Source organism: Hyperolius riggenbachi, chromosome 1 (genome assembly GCF_040937935.1).
Source record: "Hyperolius riggenbachi isolate aHypRig1 chromosome 1, aHypRig1.pri, whole genome shotgun sequence".
NCBI classification, from domain to species: Eukaryota; Metazoa; Chordata; class Amphibia; order Anura; family Hyperoliidae; genus Hyperolius; species Hyperolius riggenbachi.
In genome coordinates this window covers 609,936,463-609,956,745 of record NC_090646.1, presented here as the reverse complement: position 1 = coordinate 609,956,745, position 20,283 = coordinate 609,936,463, and the positions used below count along the sequence as shown (strand labels likewise).

Genomic DNA, 20,283 nt, shown 5'->3' with positions numbered 1-20,283 from the left:
TGCTGAAGAGATGCACCCCCCGAGCATGATGCTGCCACCACCATATTTGACAGTGGGGATGGTGTGTTCAGAGTGATGTGCAGTGTTAGTTTTCTGCCACACATAGCGTTTTGCATTTTGGCCAAAAAGTTCCATTTTAAAGTTTCGAAGGAAAAACATATACTTTTAAATGCGGTAAATGTCACTTTTAGTAGCAAACCTAACGGTAGTGTAATTTTGCATGCATCAAAAAGAAAGAGCAATAATTTTCCTGACGGGGTTTCCAGAGGGTCCATACGCAGCCGCAGCGTTGGCCAGGGATCGCTATATAGCCGCAATATGGCTGTACGAAGATCCCTGGCATTTTTTCATATTTTCCCAATTTTTATTTTATGTTTAGAGTGTGGGAATTTTTAAAAAAAATTATGTGGGGTCCCCCCTCCTGAAACTTTTAAACCCCTTGTCCCCCATGCAGGCTGGGGTAGCCAGAATGTGGAGCTCCGACCGATTGGGGCTTCACACCCTGACTATACCAGCTGCAAAAAAGGTCCCTTAATGCCGATTTTTGTTCCAGGGTATTTGTTGGGGGGCACCCCAGGTTTATTTTGCCCTGGGGCTCCATTGTTGCTTAAACCGGCCCTGCAGGCGCTGGGGGGGGCATTGACATTAGGGGACGGCATCGGGGTGGTGAGGCAGACGTATGCAACGCACAAGGCCGATTCCCAAGAGATTTGACACTCAAATTGATCTGGAATTGGCCTGTGGTGTATGGGCAGCTGACAGATCTCTCTATCAGATTCAGATAAGAGAGAGATTTGTCTCTTGACCAAATCTGCCCATCATGACTAGATGTATGGCTACCATTACTGTACATCCTAATACACTATCACTTCACTTTAAAAGAACATTGTAAGTACATTTTAATTAGGGTTTTTTTTTTTTAAGTTGTCTAATTTACAGATTGTACTTTATAACACATAGCAGGCTGTGTTTCTAATAATCAAGTCTAATACTGCTTTCTCTGTAACACTGATGCAAACAGGAATTAATTGGGTTGGACTCATTTGATTACACTGTCCTTCCGTTTTCAATATGTTACAATAAGAAGTTGACACTGGAAAACATTCTGTAACTGAGAATAAATGCAAGTATTTCAAGTAACAGAATACAGGCTAGTAGTATGGATAATATGAGGGTCATCCAAAATGTAACAGACATTTGCTTTTATCTGTCATGCAAGGTAATTTAAAGGATACCCGAGGTGACATGTGACATGATGAGATAGACATGTGTATGTACAGTGCCAAGCACACAAATAACTATGCTGTGTTCCTTTATTTTTATTTTTCTGCCTGAAAGAGTTAAATATCAGGTGTGTAAGTGGCAGTTCCTGTCTGAGCCAGGACTGGGTCAGACTTTAGTGAGACCCTCACTGATAAGAGATTACAAATATAAAACACTTTCCTAGGAGAAAATGGCCTCTGGGAGCAGGAAAGATATAAATATTGTCAATTGTTCATAGATTTTAGCTCTGGCATACTTCAACGAATGCGTCATTGAGCAAAAACAATAAAACAAAAAAACTTTTAAAAAAAGTAGATTTAAATACAAAACAAAACTGTGAAATATCTTAAAAAGTCATTTTTGAGGAGGATGAGGATAGATATAATTGTTTATTTCATTTGTTTATTTTCACCTCCAATGTCCTTTAACCACTTCACCACTGAGGGGTTTTACCCCTTGAGCACCAGAGCAATTTTCACCTCCTTCCATTCATTCGTCTATAACTTTAAAAAAAAAAAATGTAGCCAAATGATTGCAACGACGATGACTGTTGGGCAGATATCATGCAGTTGGCCATGTGTGTACAATGTCATTTAAAGGAAATAGTTCTAAAGAATGTTCGCATGTTTGCTTTCTACGCTGTATTCAAATGAACTTATTGTTTACAATTTACAATTTCGGAGAGACCTGTTGTTTGTATTGGTCGCTGGTAAATCACAGGTCACAAAGGCCCGGGCATTGGGTGGCTGCAGCCCAAGGGAGTACCTGGTCATGAAAAGAGAGGCTGCATGTGGATTGTGAAGCTGCAAATGGAAAAGTGGCATATTTCCAATAACTAATGTAAATTGTGATAAGAGCAAGATGCAGGCTGTGCCGGTTGTATGTATTAATATCTGTGTTGTATTTGCAGGTGACAGTTAGCAGGAGTTATGACTGCGAGGGGCTGGGACTACAGGAAGTTCCTGACAGCGTTCCCAACACCACTGAGATTCTGGACTTCAGCTTTAACTTTCTGCTGGCAGTTTACCACTTCACTTTCAGCAGACTCGAGAAACTGGAATATTTAGACCTAGCAAGGTATGACTAGCTGTATTACTGTGCCTGACCAGACAAAATGTGTCACTATTCCACTGCGATTCATTTCTGGGCTGGCGCTACCATAAAGGCAAAAGGGGCCCCAGAGCCTGTAGGGGCCCCCCAAGGTGTCTGTTAAGGCCTCCTAATTTTGCCCAGGGACCCCATTGTTAATAGAACCAGCCCTGCCTCATTTTTAGCCACTACACAGCATAGCTACAGAGCCAAGGGCCCCAGTGCGAGTGTTACACGTGTATTAGTTGTACATCGTCACAGAGTAAGATGCACTATAATTTTGTTTTTCTTATGTTCCTGTCACTTACAGTAGGCAGTAGTAATGTGACAGATCTGACAGATTTTGTACTGATCCATCTCATCACAGGCAATTCTCAGGAATTCCTTTATTTTCAAAAGTGCTACCCCATATGTCAGTGGTACACTCCAACTGCCATAATAGTGTGCGTAGGAGGAGACTAGCTTTTAAGCCCCATTGTAAAAGTCCCTTCTAAGAAGTGCTTTTGAAAAGAAGAAATAAAGTACTGAGAATCCCCCATGAAGAGATGGACTAGTCAAAATCCAAAACTTGTCAGATTTTTTAGCAGCTGCTGACACAGCTACATAGGAAAAGGGGAATTGATAATGCATTGTACTCTGGGATAAATGTACAACGAATACATTTTACAGCACAATTTTTTACCAGGCGGCCACTGGCACTCTTGTCACTGCTTTGTTATAGCACTTCAATTATTAGGCGCACAGATAGGGTAATCTGTCGAAGAAACCGTGAATGCCGTACAGTCTGTTGCCTCCCGGGTGCTCGGGTTCGGCATGTAGCGGAAAGAATTGACAGATTATTGGGTGGGACTGGGGAAGACCCAGCTGTCATGGTACACATTGGCACCAATGACAAAGTTAGTGGGAGATGGAAGGTCCTCAAAAATAATTTTCAGGTACTTGGAGATAAACTTAAAGCAAGGACCTCCAAGGTGGTGTTCTCTGAAATACTGCCAGTGCCACACGCTACATCTGAGAGACAGAGGGAGCTTAGGGAGTTAAATAAGTGGCTGAGAAATTGGTGTAGGAAGGAAGGGTTTGGGTTCCTGGAGAACTGGGCAGACTTTGCAGTCGGCTACAGGTTCTACAGCAGGGAGGGGCTGCACCTTAATGGGGAGGGTGCAGCTGCATTGGGGGAGAAGATGGCTAAACGGTTGGAGGAGATTTTAAACTAGGATCTGGGGGGAGGCGGGAGGATAAAGTCTTAATATGTAGACAAGATAAGGTAAAAAGACAGTGGGAGCCTAACATTATGGGGGTGGAGAGGGGGGTGGGGACAGTGTAAAGATTAAGGAGGTTGGTAAAACTTCAAGTAGCCCATTTCGTGTAAACAAAATTGGTAAATGTGTTGGTAAAAATATAAAGTGCATGGTAACCAATGCTCGGAGCCTTGCAAATAAAATAGAAAAACGAGTTCATTCTGAATGACAAAGGCTATGACATTGTGGGAATAACCGAGACATGGATGGATGAAAGCCATGACTGGATAGCTAATTTAAAAGGATACAATGTGTTTAGAAGGGATAGAACAGGGAAAAAAGATGGAGGGGTTTGTCTCTTTGTTAAGAATTCTTTTACAGCTGTCCTCAACGATGAGATGGAGGAAGATTGCGAAGATGTGGAGTCCGTTTGGGTAAATATTCATGGTGGAAATAAAAGTTGCCAATTGCTTATTGGGGTATGCTACAGACCACCTCTTATTAATGAAGCTGCAGAACTGCGATTACTACAGCAGATTGAAAAAGCTGCAAGTAAAAATGAGGTCATAATTATGGGCGACTTCAACTTTCCAGACATTGACTGGGGTATTGAGGCTACCCATTCTGGTAAAAGCAGTAGATTTCTGGCAGCACTACAGGACAATTACTTGACTCAAATGGTAACGGAACCAACTAGGGGGAATGCGTTACTGGATATGATCATTTCTAATAGACCAGATAATGTATCAAATGTGCAGGTTCAAGAACATTTGGGAAATAGTGATCACAACATGATAACGTTTGATCTGGTGACTGATAGGCCACGGGGCAGCGGGACCACTAAAACTATGAATTTTAGAAAAGCAAAGTTTATTCAAATTAGGCAGGCACTAAGTTTGGTGAACTGGGATAATGTACTACAAGGGGAGGACACTGAAGGGAAATGGCAAGCTTTTAAACTTATTCTCAATCAATATTGTAGTATGTATATCCCATATGGAAACAAAATGTCTAGGAATAAAAAAAGGCCTCTATGGATGAATAGAAAGGTTAGGGATAAAATGAAGAGGAAAAGGAATGCCTATAAGGTCCTAAAACAGGAGGGGACCGAGGCTGCACTAAGCAATTATAAGGAGTGCAATAAAAATTGTAAAAAAGAAATTAGGCTGGCAAAGATCGAAGCTGAAAATCAAAATCGCTAGGGATATCAAATCTAACCCAAAAAAGTTTTACAAGTACATCAACTCTAAAAAAAAGAAAGGTTGACTGTTTAGGACTCCTAAAGGATGAGGGTGGGAACTCAATGGTGGATGACCAAGGTAAGGCAGAGTTATTAAATGCTTTCTTTGCTTCTGTCTTCACAAAGGAAACAGCACTGTTGCAAATTACAGAGGCAGAAGAGTCTCAATCTTCTAACTGTAATATTAAATACTTAACGCAGGAAGAAGTAAAAGGCAAGACTAAATAAATTAAAAATAGACAAGGCACCTGGCCCGGATGGCATGCATCCTCGGGTCCTAAGGGAATTAAGTTCAGTTATAGCTAAGCCCCTTTATCTTATCTTTTGTGACTCTCTTGCAACTGGCAGAGTCCCAGTGGATTGGCGTACAGCCCACGTTTTCCCATTATTTAAGAAGGGCAAAAAATCTGATCCAGGAAATTATAGACCTGTAAGCTTAACATCAGTTGTATGCAAACTATTTGAGGGGTTACTAAGAGATACTATACATGACTTCATAGTAGAAAATAATCTTATTTCTCAGCATCAACATGGGTTTACTAAAGACAGGTCCTGTTTGACTAACATGCTCAGCTTTTATGAGGTAGTGAATGCTAATATGGGAATGCTGTAGATGTGATATACTTGGACTTTGCAAAGGCCTTCGACACTGTTCCCCACAGAAGTCTGGTGCAAAAGTTGAGGATGCAAGGACTGGGGAAGAGTTTGTGTGCATGGATAGGGAACTGGCTAATGGACAGAAAACAAAGAGTTGTGGTCAATGGTTCGTACTCAAAATGGGAGACTGTTAGCAGTGGGGTCCCACAGGGGTCTGTACTGGGTCCAGTGCTCTTCAATTTATTTATTAATGACCTAGTAGATGCAGTAGTGAGCAAAGTTGCTATTTTTGCAGATGATACAAAATTGTGCAGAATCATCAACTCTCAGGAAGATAGTGTCATATTGCAACAGGATCTGGATAGGATGGCTATATGGGCACATACATGGCAGATGAAGTTCAATGTTGACAAATGTAAAGTCATGCATTTTGGTCGTACCAATGGACTAGCACCATACAAAATAAATGGGATACAGTTGGGGACATCAAACTTGGAGAAGGACATTGGAGTACTCATCGACAACAAGTTAAATAATCGTACTCAATGCCAAGCCACTGCAGCTAAAGCGAACAAAATTTTGGGATGCATTAAAAGGGAAATAAAAACTCGAGATGCTAGCATAATATTGCCCTTGTTTAACTCTATAGTAAGGCCACATCTGGAATATGGAATTCAGTTCTGGGCACCACATTACAAAAAAGATATTGCAGTTTTAGAGCAGGTGCAGAGACGAGCTACAAAATTGATACGTGGGATGGAAGGTCTAGCTTACCAAGAAAGGTTAGATAAACTGGGTTTATTTAGTCTAGAGAAAAGACGCCTTAGAGGAGATCTAATTAACATGTATAAATACATCAGAGGGCAATATAATAGCTTGGCGGATGAGTTTTTGTCCCTAGGCCTTCTCAAAGGACTAGAGGACATGATCTGCGCATGGAGGAAAAACGTTTTAGCCATTTATTTAGGAAAGGGTTCTTTACAGTAAGAGTGATTAAGATGTGGAATGCATTGCCACAGGAAGTCGTTATGGCAAACTCTATACCTGCATTTAAAGGGGGCTTAGATGCTTTCCTTGCGTTGAAAGACATCCATGGCTACAATTACTAGGTTATGCCTAATGATGTTGATCCAGGGATTTTATCTGATTGCCATCTGGAGTCAGGAAGGAATTTTTCCCTTTTGGGGCTAATTGGACCATGCCTTGTGGGGTTTTTTTTGCCTTCCTCTGGATCAACAGGGGTATGTGGGGGACGGGCTAGAGTTGTACTTTGTACTGGTTGAACTTGATGGACGTATGTCTTTTTTCAACCAAAATAACTATGTAACTATGTAACTTTTTTTTTTAAAGTAAATATAAATTATTCAGTAAGCAAATACAGCAATACCAAGATACAATAGGAGAGGGTTCTCCTCTCATACAAGCTTACCATGCAATGAGATAAGGGCTGGACACAGAAGATAGTGGGGCACTGGTAAGCTGCAAATGAGTTAGAATTACCCGATTCATGCATTGTTAGTGGATAGCAGTGATAGTTCAGTAACCAACTAGAATGGGCTAGGGCAGATTTAGGCCAAAAAACAACTAGGAGCAACAACTAGGTGATTTGAAAAAGCTCTTGCTAGTGCAATGCTATGGGGGATTTTTATAAAATCACTTAGCTCAAGTGGGATCACACCTATAGCATTACATTAGCAAGAGCTTTTCAGATTGCAAAACGCTCAGAAAAATCGCTCCTTACAGTATATAAGGACTAGTTCACACAGGGCGACATTTCAGCGATTTGCTGATCACTGGCGATCAGCAAAATAATGCTGCTAATGCCATGGTCACACTGTAGCGATCGCCAGTGATTAGCGATTTGCTGATGGTGCATACAGCGATTTTGGAGCGACTGCATTTCAATGTTACAGAATCACAAAACGCAATTACTCCTAAATCGCTCTCCTGTACAGTGAAAAAACAGCTTTTTGCTGATCGCCGGCAATCAGCAAAACGCTACCAAAGCGCCCAGCGGGAACTTGCCCTTACTTTGCTTGAAAAACGTAGCTGTTAGGTCAAGTTTGAACAAACAAAACCCTCATGTCAGATTAAAACCGCTAAAGTCCAGAGTCCTAAAGGTTGACAAATGTCACTTGACACCAGCATTTTCTATATGGTTACTGTATAATAATTTTTACATTAAACTGTTAAAAGTTTCTAAAAAATCCCCTCCTAAAATATATTTTTATTAAAGATAGAGGATCTATAAAAGTTAAAAGTATTTGATAAATGATATTCCCAATAAAGATGCTAAACTCACGATTGGACGCAGGCACAGAGTGATCTTCAAAAGCCCCTAAATGAGAAAACTGTGGTGAGTTAAATGATAGCAAATGTGTCTAGATTTCAAACATCACATTTTTCAAAGAGGTTAAAAATCAAAGATTAGGCAAACTGTAAATAAAGGGTCAAATACTAAAATCTTAACCAATTCCCTAAGGCTCGTTACACACCAAAAGCGTGCAGGAGAACGGCTCCTGCACATGTTGCGGCGTGTCGTCGGGAAACTCTGGTGCGACGCTGAGTAGCGGCGGTGGTAGTTAATTACCCCGAAGGGGAAACGGCGATTCCCGACGATAAAATGCGCCGGGACGCGTCGTACCGCAACGTATCGAAACGCAGCGTCGGGTGTGAAAGGTAAAAGGACTTTCCTTTTACCTTGGTTAACGCAAAGTATAGACTTTGCGTTAAAACGCCAGAAGTGGGCTCTGGTGTGAAAGAGCCCTAATCATAAAAATACTAAGGAAAACAAAAGTTTGCTTTTTTAAACAGAAAGAATTTGCGATAATTCAGGTTAGAGTGAGCTTGAGATGTCTCCCAGTGCATCACTGCTGAATATATGCAAATTAACCATTGTTACCCTTAGAAGCTAAACACACCTCCAGAACCGCTGGAATGCAATGATGTGTCAGCTTGTTAATTTGTACAGAGCCAGAATAATCCAACATGCATACAGACTGTTTCGGATTGTTTGATCCTCATCAGTGCATGGCATGGATTCATTTGGCTCTATGTAGTAGGGCTTGTAAAAATACAACCTCCCTAAAAATGATTTACGTGTGTTTAATTGTGGGTAGCTATCACTTTTATATGTAGATTTATCAACATATGTGCATCCCAAATATGTGTGCCATACATTGTGTATTTAATTTTTTTTAGCTTATTGTTATTACTAGGAGCATAAATATGACTGTGCATTTCTGGTCCTTAACAGGAACACATCAGTGGTATTGTTAACCTCGTTCTTCAGTGCTTTCAGCAAAGTGCTCGGCTAGCTCTAAGCTAGGTAACACACAATACAATTTCCTGGCAGATTTACCTGTCAGGTCGATTTTTTCCAACATGTCCGATCTGAAATTTGATAAATTTTCTGATTAATCGTCTAATCGATTTCCATAAAAGTGAACGGAAATCGGGTAATCAATCAAAATTCAGATCGGACATGTTGGAAGAAAATCGATTTGGTTAGGCAAGTCTGCCAGAAAGTTGTATCGTGTGTACGGAACATTAGATTTACCTGGCAGATTGATTTTTTTCCAACATGTCCGATCTTAATTTTGATCGATTTTCAGATCGACTTCCATTCATTTCTATGGAAATCGATCAGAAAATCGAACGAAATTAAGATCGGACATCATGTAAAAAAATCGATCTGGCAGGTAAATGTAACAGAAAACTGTATTGTGTGTACTTAGCATTAGAGGCACTCAATGCCAGGCTCTAGCTTTAGACCATCACTGTTATGATGAAGTTAGCTTATATACAAGTTTATGAAACTGATTGCCTAGTGCAAACAAATGTTTTGGTTTTTTTTACCAATGTTGTCCTTGAGGTAAGCCACCTGCCAATTTACATTTTAACAACAGTTAAAGTGTTTTCTTTCCTCTGGGCCCCACTTCTCCCTATTCACTTCCAGTTTAACTCAGCTTAAAGGGACACTTAAGTCAAACAAAAAAAAATGAGTTTTACTCACCTGGGGCTTCCAATAGCCCCCTTCAGCTCTCCGGTGCCCTCGCCGTCTCCCTCCGGTCCTCTTGGCCCCGCCGGCAGCCACTTCCTGTTTCGGTGACAGGAGCTGACAGGCTGGGGACGCGAGTGATTCTTCGCGTTCCTGGCCACAATAGCGCCATCTATGCTGCTATAGCATATATCATATACCATATAGCAGCATAGAGGGTGCTAATGTGTCTGGGAACGCGAAGAATCACTCACGTCCCCAGCCTGTCAGCTCCTGTCACCGAAACAGGAAGTGGCTGCCGGCGGGGCCAGGAGGATCGGAGGGAGACTGCGAGGGCACCGGACAGCTGCAGGGGGCTATTGGAAGCCCTAGGTGAGTAAAACTCATTTTTTTTGTTTGACTTAAGTGTCCCTTTAAGGACTAAAGCATAATATTGCACCCTTTTAACTCATTTTTCTCCTGCTGAAATCCCAGACATCTGAGACACAACAGAGGCTGGGAGGTGGTACCTGTGGTCTATGCTACTAGCCTCACATGTAGAGGTTGTACCAAAATCTTTACAGCCAATGTGCCCTGTTCTCAGTGAAGAAGTTATCGTTATTACTATTTATATGGCTTTGGCATTTACACTAAGAAGGCCCCATAATCAAATATCTTTACCACAATCTGTGAGTAATTTCTGTGTATTTTAGCGATTTTAGCCCCACCCCTGTCCTATTGTAGATAGCAGACAAAGACATCACAGGATGCTCTGTTTGCACTTCCACCACTCAGAAGCATGAGACTGTTCCGTTGATAGAATTTTTGCAGATAATGTTGCATTGTACAGTAACAGTTTCCCCATTTTTCCACAGGTGTGGTATTGCCTGGCTATACAGTGATGCTTTCAGTAACCATTCCAAGCTAAATACAGTCATACTTACTGGAAACAGTATCCTGTACATTGACGAAACAGCATTTTTAGGAGCAACGTCCCTTCGCCACCTTTACTTGCAGGAAACATCTGTCTCCGACTTAGGGCTTTTGCCTGTGAAAAGTTTGTCTAATTTGGAAACTTTGCATTTGGGAAGCAACTTCATCTCCTCTATAGAACTCCCTGATAACATTGCTGTCACTAAACTGAAGACCTTGAATTTTGAATTAAATTCTATAAGAAGAATATCAGCAGAAGATGCCAAGGTTCTCAAGCAGATCAACAATTTAACCCTAATTTTGAGAGGAAACGACATTGAGTACATTGAACCAAACTCTTTCAACATAAGCAACTTCTACTCTTTAGATTTGACTGGTTGCGCCAGGGAAACAGATCTATCATCCATCTTAAAAGGCCTGCATGGCCTAACCACTGAAACTCTAGGTATTGGCACTTATGCTGATATGGATGTTCAGATGGATACATTCCCCTCAACCATAGATTGTCTTTGTAACATTTCAATCAATGAGCTGAGTCTGCAGTTCAGAGCGTTTGATTATCAATCATCTAAATCATTTCCTTGTCTGAGTAAGACACAGAAACTGGATTTCACCTCTACGGATCTTTATAGTCTTCCCGAGTTTGGCACAGAAAACAAGCTAAAGGAACTCATATTAAGCCATAATAAGTTGAAGACGCTTTGCAGCCCAAGCGTGGATACTTACCGGCTGGTCACTCTTCTTCATATTGTTGGGAACAGTGACCCGTTAGATTTTGGAGATGGATGCTTAAAAAGTCTATCTAACCTTCAGTACCTGGACCTAAGCCACAATCTGTTTGTACTGCCCACATGCTGTAGCTCTCATTTCAGTGGACTAAACAGTCTCGTCTCCTTGAACCTAAGCTATGGCAGTGACCTGACTTTAAGTAGCCCAGCATTTCCACACAACAGCAAGATAGAGGTACTCGACTTGTCACATGGTCGTTTAAAGACTGGAGAAGCATTCAGTCCTTTCAGCAATTTAGTAGCTTTAAAAGTTCTCAACGTGTCTAGAAGTTACATGAATACCAGCAATACAGGAATTCTTGAAGGTCTTGAGAATCTTTCAGTCTTAAATATGGCAGGTAGTTCGTTTGAAAATGGCATTCTCAAAAACGACAACCTATTTCTAAAAACATTACAACTTGAAACCCTTATACTATCTCAAAGCAAGTTAAGTGGCATAGAGGATCAGTCATTTCAACAGCTGAGACAGCTGAAACATGTGGATCTAAGTTTCAATAATCTAACAGTGTTTAATCCAAGATTGTTTGTGAACTTGACATATGCATTCTTAAATTATGCCCATAATTCCATCACAATCATACCAATTGAATTGGTGGAACATATTCCACCTGATATGATCATTGATTTAAGTCACAACCCCATAGACTGTTCTTGCGCGAATATTGATTTTCTATCCTGGTATAAAGTTCATACCCAGTTGTTTTTAGACAGGCAAAACACAGTGTGTGGAACCCCATCTTCATTGGAAGGTACAGAGCTATCTAAGGTGACTTTATACTGTGTAAGCTCTGCATTACGTATCGTAGTAATCATTGCCGGTATATTGATAACCATTACTCTAATAATAGTCTTTGCAAGACTTTCCAGGAAAAGATTCTATTCTTCCATTTAGAGATTAGATGTAGCGGTTATTTTCCATATAAGTTGCAGAATAAGAACGGTTTGTTTTTTTAGCTTCAGGATATGTTTTTAAACCACTTTGTGTGTAATTATTGAGTTGCTTGTTAAATGAAAGCAAGAAGTTTAAAACCAGGATGATACCATTTATTGGCTAACTAAAAATGAATAAAAATAAGCAAGCTTTCGGCCTTGCAACCTTCGTCGGGCTTATATCCTGTTAGTTTGCAAGCTGGTGGTGGTGCTTGTTAAATGAAATTAGAGGTATAAGGAGGCTGCCATATTTATTTGCTTTTAAGCAATACCAGTTGACTGGCTGTCCTGCTGATCTTCTGCCTCTAATACTTCTAGCCACATAGACCCTGAACAAGCTCGCAGCAGATCAGGCGTTTCGGACATTGTCAGATCTGACAAGATTGGCTGCATGCTTGTTTCTGGCGTTATTCAAACACTACTGCAGCCAAACAGACCAGCAGGGCTGACAGGAAACTGGTATTGTTACAAAGAAAATAAATATGGCAGCCTCCATATCCCTCTCGAGTCAGTTGATGTTGCAATGATGAGGTTGTGAAACACTGATTTAATTTTGTATTAGTTATGTAAAACTTACCAAAAAAAACCCCAAAAACATTCAATGCCATTTGTGGGGAGTGTTTTTTTTTGTTTGTTTTTTAAGTATTATGACTCTCTTCCATAAATACTTCAAATAGTGGTTTAAGAGTAAAATAGACTAACATCCCTTTATAAGATAATGGATGCCAGGGCATACTCAGCTGACATTTCATTTTTCGGCCTAATACAGCCATGCAGATCTCGCAGGGAGTGTTTTTTAGTTTACCTATTCTGGGCAGCTGGATCGGCTTCTCCTCTTTTCCACCCGCGGTGCTGAAATCCTGACATGCTCTTCTGAGTTCTGATCACATGCTATGACGGGATCGTAACCCGGGGGATGGTGTCACTGTTGCAGCAATGACTGGTGGTGGAAGTGGGGTGATGGCAGAGCTGCAACAGGCGTCACCCTCTGGGTTACGATCACATCTTATCGTGTGATCGGGAACACAGAAGAGGATGTCGGGAGTGCAATGCCATGGGTGGATGAAGAGGTGAAGTGGATCAAGACAGGTAAATATGTCAGCTTCCTGCGCTGCCACTTCCCCAACAGCAGAAATAATACGGCCCTGCAGGGCACAGATTTTTACTAGGCCCAATTCCAAGCCCGTGCGGACAGTGCGACTGCCCTGAGGTAGAGGGGTGCAGCGGCGGAGGAGAGCGGGTATTGTGCACACATTCCTCAATCCCTGCACACAGCCTCTATCTTCTTCCTGTCCTTGCGCCTGTCGCATTGGTAAAAGTGACCCCCTGTGATGACATGACCTCATGTCCTCACAGGGGGCGCTCTTACCAATGCGACAGATGCCAGGACAGGAAGAAATTAGAGGCTGGGATTGAGGAAGGAGAGTTGTAGAGCTATACCTGCTCTCTCCCGCTGCTGCGGGGTAGAACGTGTTGCATTCATGAATCAGGTTGTAAAGATAGCTCACCATAGATGAATGCAGAGGCAAGTGCAGGACCCATAGCCAGCTGTAACCCTTGCATGCATAAAGATTTATTGTTCCTTCACCAATCACCATATCGTCTGACTATTATGGCATAACCTTCATCGATGATGTGGTGATTGTTGAAGGAACAATAAAGCACGGTTCCTGAAACTGCAGTGTGCGGACTTTCTTTATGCATACTTTCCTTTCATAAAGGGTGTTGTGCTTGGGTATTCTAAAAAATACCTTTACTCCAGAAATTATGTGCTTAACCTCTTGCCGCCCGCATCACGCCAATGGGCATGGCCGCGGCGGCAGCCCCAGGACCGCCTAACGCCGATTGGCGTGAAGTCCTGGGGCTCTGTTTTGCAGGAGATCGTGCGCAGGCTGCGCACGCATCTCCTGCTTGGGGGGCAGAGTTCCGCCCTGCCTTCAGTCTCCAAGCGCCTATCGCCGCTCGGGAGACTGTTAGACGGCGTGGTCGCCGTCTATTTAGCCTGTGCAGCGCTGCGATTAGCAGCAGCGCTGCACTGGGGACAAGAGAGCGATCAGCTCTCATAGGCAGAAGCCTATGACAGCCGATCACCGTAATTGGCTGGCTGTGGGGAGGGAGGGAGGGAGGGATGGGGTTTAAAGAAACAGCCTTTTTTTGTTCATTTGACAGCTGCAACGGACAAAGGGTAGAATTGGGCCAATGAAAATTGACACAAAATGCATTTGCATTGGGTCCCTGGTTTGGATCCCAGCCTGGGCACTATGTGCACAGAGTATGTATAGTATGTTCTCCCCATGTCTATCCTCTGGGCACTCCAGTTTCCTCCCACATCCCAAAAACATACAGATAAATTAAAGCTACCTAGCAGTGTTTTTTTTCTCTTTTTATTAAGGAAGATTCCTGATGGTGTGCCATTGGGGGTGCACTATTATTTACCTACAGGGTACAGCCTTTCTGGCCCCCGGCCCATACGGCATGCACCATCTTCTCAAGCTGACCGCAGTTTCTTCCAGGATTTGATGTTCCCGTGTGATGTACGCCAGGAGATGCAAGTACAGTGCTGTACTCACCTCTGCTGGCATACATTACTGCGTGCACATGTGATACCCACCAGGAACTTCAAGTCCCGGCAAAGACAGAGGTCAGCAGAGAAGAAGGCACTTGTAATACGAGCCCGGGACCAGAGGGGCAGCACCCGGTAGGTAAGTAATGGAGCTTCCCCAACCCTCACACCCTCAATGGCAGATACTATTACAAACTTCTCTTATGTGGAGGTTCGTTTTTTTTTTTTAAGAAAAAAAACAACAACACTGCTCTGGTTGCTTTCGTTGGCTTTCCCAAAAATTTGGCCGTAGCCTACCATATGACTGAGGTAGGGATTATATTGTGAGCTCCTCTGAGTGACAGTTAGTGACAAGATTATATACTCTGTAAGGCACTATGGAAGATGCCTCTCCTATCAAGTCATTTTAAACACACCTATATTCACCTAATATCCATTTTTATTGTTGCTTGCCTGCAATCTGTCCTACCAACCGTACTATCCCACCAGTTTGACATGCACAGGCATCATAGTACTGATACCAACCAATGCCACTGAGACTAAATTTCATACCGTATAAATACAGATACCCCTATCAGCTCCATAGACCGCATCCAGCAACAACCCCAATTGCAGTGCTGGCTTTTCTCTCTCTCTGTTGTTACACTGCCAGAAAGTTGTATCGTGTGTACGGAGCATTGGATTTACCTGCCAGATCGATTTTTTCCAACATGTCTGATCTTAATTTTGATCGATTTTCACCTATATTCACCTAATATCCATTTTTATTGTTGCTTGCCTGCAATCTGTCCTACCAACTGTACTATCCCACCAGTTTGACATGCACAGGCATCATAGTACTGATACCAACCAATGCCACTGAGACTAAATTTCATACCGTATAAATACAGATACCCCTATCTGCTCCATAGACCGCATCCAGCTCACTCAACATTCTTTGTTCTTTACCTTATGTTTCCTACAAGCCCCACAGTTTTCTACTCCTTCATGCCTGATATACCACCAGCATGTGCTCCCCTCAAACATTGCTTTCCTGTCCTACAGCACCCGCTACCTGGCTCATCCCAATCTTTTTACCCCTCTCAGAGTGTGCTCTACAGTCTCTCCTGTCTGCCATACCTTCAGTTACAGCCCTATATGTGTTCATTCAACTTTCCTAACTATGTATGTGGTCCTCCTAACCCGATCAACTGTCTACACAGCTATTCTGAACATAATAGCACGTTTAATGTGCTTGATTCACATTAAACGTGCATCAAGCAATCCAAAACGAGATTTATGCAACAAGTGGGGTGAGAGTGAGGTAGGTGCTCGAGGATGAAGGCAGCAGCTAACAGCTATTTTGCATCAGCGGGAGACTTGTTTACAGCCGAAACGACCAGCAAACCCTACATGGTTAAGCCTTTCTGTACTTCCATAGCCATTTGTATGGTCACCATCATCTGTTTTAATAACCTATCATGCCTGTGAAAAGTGTTCTGTTTCATTGCATTACAGTATAGGATGAAAATGGACTTTAGGGGGCTAACAAGAATTAACTTACATAACATGCTTACCCACTTTGAGAGAGCAAATTGTGTTACACTGTGTCACATAAAATAATTAAAGAGGATCTGTAATAAAGAAAACTTCCGCTGGAGGGTACTTACCTTGGGAGGTGGAAGCCTCTGGATCCTATTGATTCCCCCATCCTCTCTACATTCCGGGATCCATCGCAATCAGCCCCCGAACAGCGGCGATGTAAATATTTACCTCCCCGGCTCCAGCGCAGGCTCATTACCGGCTTTCTGATGGGCTCTGATGGAAATAGCCGAGCCCGATCGGGTCCGTTCTACTTTTCGGGGGGCTGCCAGTGCTGGATCCCTAAGGCTTAGAGGATGTCCAGGGGTTTCCCCCTCCTGAGGTAAATACCCTCCAGGTTTTGATTTTTTGTTGCAGTTCCTCTTAAAGTTACAAAAAAACTAAATAAATAAAAATTGTGTGTACACAAGTATTCAACCCCAGAAGTCAATATTTTGTAGAGCCACATTTTGTGGTAATTGCAGATGCATGTCTCTTGAGGTATCTCTCTATTAGCTTACCACGTACAGACACTGTTTTTCACCCACTCGTAAAGGAGAAAAAGCACCGACCCCTTTAAGTGCATGGGTTGTATTTGTATACCGCAATCTTCAAGTCATGCCACGGATTCTCAACTAGATTGTGGTCTGGACTTTGAATATACCATTCTAAGGCATTTATCTGTATACTTTCAAACCACTCAAGCGTACATATCCTAAGGTTGATTGGAACAGCCAAATTCCGATTTCATTGGAATTCCGTGTTCCGCAGACAAATTCTGAATTTCGAGTCCCGATTGTGTTCCGAAGGCATTTTGCTGGCAACACGAAAATTGTTTTCTGAAACAATAATTTTTGGCAAACGCTGACACCAACAAAATGGCCGCCAGGTAATCCCCGGAGGCCACAGAGTAGCAGAACGAGCAGTTTTGCACATGGATCAGGGTACTTTCCAGGGTCATTCTTCCACTTTAGTGTGGCCTTCGGGGACCAGGAAATCCCAGGTGGCAAATTTTGTTTACATCAATATGGGCTAAAAAAAAATAAATCTTGTTTTGGAAGCCAATTTTCACCATGTTAATGCTGTTTGCTGAAAATTCTGAAGCCAATTTTTAGAACATAACACAGTACAGTGTAAATTCCGAGTTTCATGATTTTACTCGAAAAGGCCGAATTCCGTTGCGGAACTTCGGAACTGTTCCGATCCCAAACTCAACCCTACTCAGGGTGATGTGAAGTTTGAGTTTATACCACACATAGGTTTAGTTTTTGTATCACATACTCAAAGAACCTTCTTTAACCACATAACGACCGCCCCCAGCCGATGGGCGGCGGCAAAGTCTGGGCCCAAACGACCGCAATACGCCCATCGGCGGGGGCGGCTGCGGGAGTGGCTATGCGGCGATCGCGTCATTCGTGACGCGATCAGCCGCCGGGGACTGGCTCCGCCCCCCGTTCGCCGTAACCCGCCGGCCGTTCGGAAGCGCCGGCGGGTTACTGGCATCCGGATCGCCGCTGCAACAGTGTATAATAGGCTTTGTAATGTATACAAAGCCTATTATACTGGCTGCCTCCTGCCCTGGTGGTCCCAGTGTCCGAGGGACCACCAGGGCAGGCTGCAGCCACCCTAGTCTGCACCAAACACACTGATTTCCCCCCCCCCTGCCCCCTGATCGCCCACAGCACCCCTCAGACCCCCCCCTGCCCACCCCCCAGACCACTGTTTGCACCCAGTCACCCTCCTAATCACCCATCAATCACTCCCTGTCACTATCTGTCAACGCTATTTTTTTTTTAAGTCCCTAATCTGCCCCCTACTCCCTCCTGATCACCCCCCCACCCCTCAGATTCTCCCCAGACCCCCCCCAGACCCCCCCCCCCCCGTGTACTGTATGCATCTATCCCCCCTGATCACCTGTCAATCACCTGTCAATCACCTGTCAATCACCTGTCAATCACCCGTCAATCACCCCCTGTCACTGCCACCCATCAATCAGCCCCTGATCTGCCCCTTGCGGGCAATCTGATCACCCCCCCACACCAATAGATCGCCCGCAGATCCGACATCAGATCACCTCCCAAATCCATTGTTTACATCTATTCTCTCCTCTAAACACCCACTAATTACCCATCAATCACCCCCTATCACCACCTGTCACTGTTACCCATCAGATTAGACCCTAATCTGCCCCTTGCGGGCACCCAATCACCTGCCCACACGCTCAGATTGCCCTCAGACCCCCCCCTTATCAATTCGCCCGTGCAATATTTACATCTGTTCTCCCCTGTAATAACCCACTGATTACCTGTCAATCACCCATCAATCACCCCCTGTCACTGCCACCCATCAATCACCCCCTGTCACTGCCACCCATCAATCAGCCCCTAACCTGCCCCTTGCGGGCAATCTGATCACCCACCCACACCAATAGATCGCCCGCAGATCCGACATCAGATCACCTCCCAAATCCATTGTTTACATCTATTCTCTCCTCTAAACACCCACTAATTACCCATCAATCACCCCCTATCACCACCTGTCACTGTTACCCATCAGATTAGACCCTAATCTGCCCCTTGCGGGCACCCAATCACCTGCCCACACGCTCAGATTGCCCTCAGACCCCCCCCTTATCAATTCGCCCGTGCAATATTTACATCTGTTCTCCCCTGTAATAACCCACTGATTACCTGTCAATCACCCATCAATCACCCCCTGTCACTGCCACCCATCAATCACCCCCTGTCACTGCCACCCATCAATCAGCCCCTAACCTGCCCCTTGCGGGCAATCTGATCACCCACCCACACCAATAGATCGCCCGCAGATCCGACATCAGATCACCTCCCAAATCCATTGTTTACATCTATTCTCTCCTCTAAACACCCACTAATTACCCATCAATCACCCCCTATCACCACCTGTCACTGTTACCCATCAGATTAGACCCTAATCTGCCCCTTGCGGGCACCCAATCACCCGCCCACACCTCAGAACGCCCTCAGACCCCAGCCCTGATCACCTCGCCAGTGCATTGCTTGCATCTATTTCCCCCCTCTAATCACACCTTGAGACACCCATCAATCACCTCCTGTCACCCCCTAGCACACCTACCCATCAGATCAGGCCCTAATTTGCCCCGTGTGGGCTCCTGATCACTCGGCCAAACCCTCAGATCCCCCTCAGACCCCCTTCCGATCACCTCCCCAGTGCATTGATTGCATCTATTTTCCCCTCTAACCGCCCCCTGAGACACCCATCAATCACCTCCTGTCACCCCCCTAGCACTCCTATCCATCAGATCAGGCCCAATACATCCTGTCATCTAAGAGGCCACCCTGCTTATGACCGATTCCACAAAATTTGCCCCCTCATAGACCACCTGTCATCAAAATTTGCAGATGCTTATACCCCTGAACAGTCATTTTGAGAAATTTGGTTTCCAGACTACTCACAGTTTTGGGCCCGTAAAATGCCAGGGCAGTATAGGAACCCCACAAGTGACCCCATTTTAGAAAGAAGACACCCCAAGGTATTCTGTTAGGTGTATGATGAGTTCATAGAATATTTTATTTTTTGTCAAAAGTTAGCGGAAATTGGATTGTTATTGTTTTTTTCACAAAGTGTCATTTTTCACTAACTTGTGAGAAAAAATAAAATCTTCTATGAACTCACCATACCCCTAACGGAATACCTTGGGGTGTCTTCTTTCTAAAATGGGGTCACTTGTGGGGTTCCTATACTGCCCTGGCATTTTAGGGGCCCTAAACCGTGAGGAGTAGTCTAGAAAACAAATGCCTCAAAATGACCTGTGAATAGGACGTTGGGCCCCTTAGCGCACCTAGGCTGCAAAAAAGTGTCACACATGTGGTATCGCCATACTCAGGCGAAGTAGTATAATGTGTTTTGTGGTGTATTTTTACACATACCCATGCTGGGTGGGAGAAATCTCTCTGTAAATGGACAATTGTGTGTAAAAAAAATCAAAAATGTGTCATTTACAGAGATATTTCTCCCACCCAGCATGGTTATATGTAAAAATACACCACAAAACACATTATACTACTTCTTCTGAGTACGGCGATACCACATGTGTGACACTT

General features: G+C 43.5%; 1 protein-coding gene across 1 annotated transcript in view; it reads left to right on the top strand.

Annotated features, from left to right (window-relative positions):
* Positions 1-12,659, top strand: part of CD180 (CD180 molecule) — a 35,650-nt gene extending 22,991 nt beyond the window's left edge. The window contains exons 2-3 of the mRNA XM_068271791.1: positions 2,174-2,340; positions 10,282-12,659. Of these exons, the coding sequence (XP_068127892.1) occupies positions 2,174-2,340; positions 10,282-12,019 (1,905 nt within the window). The 3' untranslated portion in view covers positions 12,020-12,659. The remainder of the gene's footprint in view (positions 1-2,173; positions 2,341-10,281) is intronic.
* Positions 12,660-20,283: the final 7,624 nt, after the last annotated feature.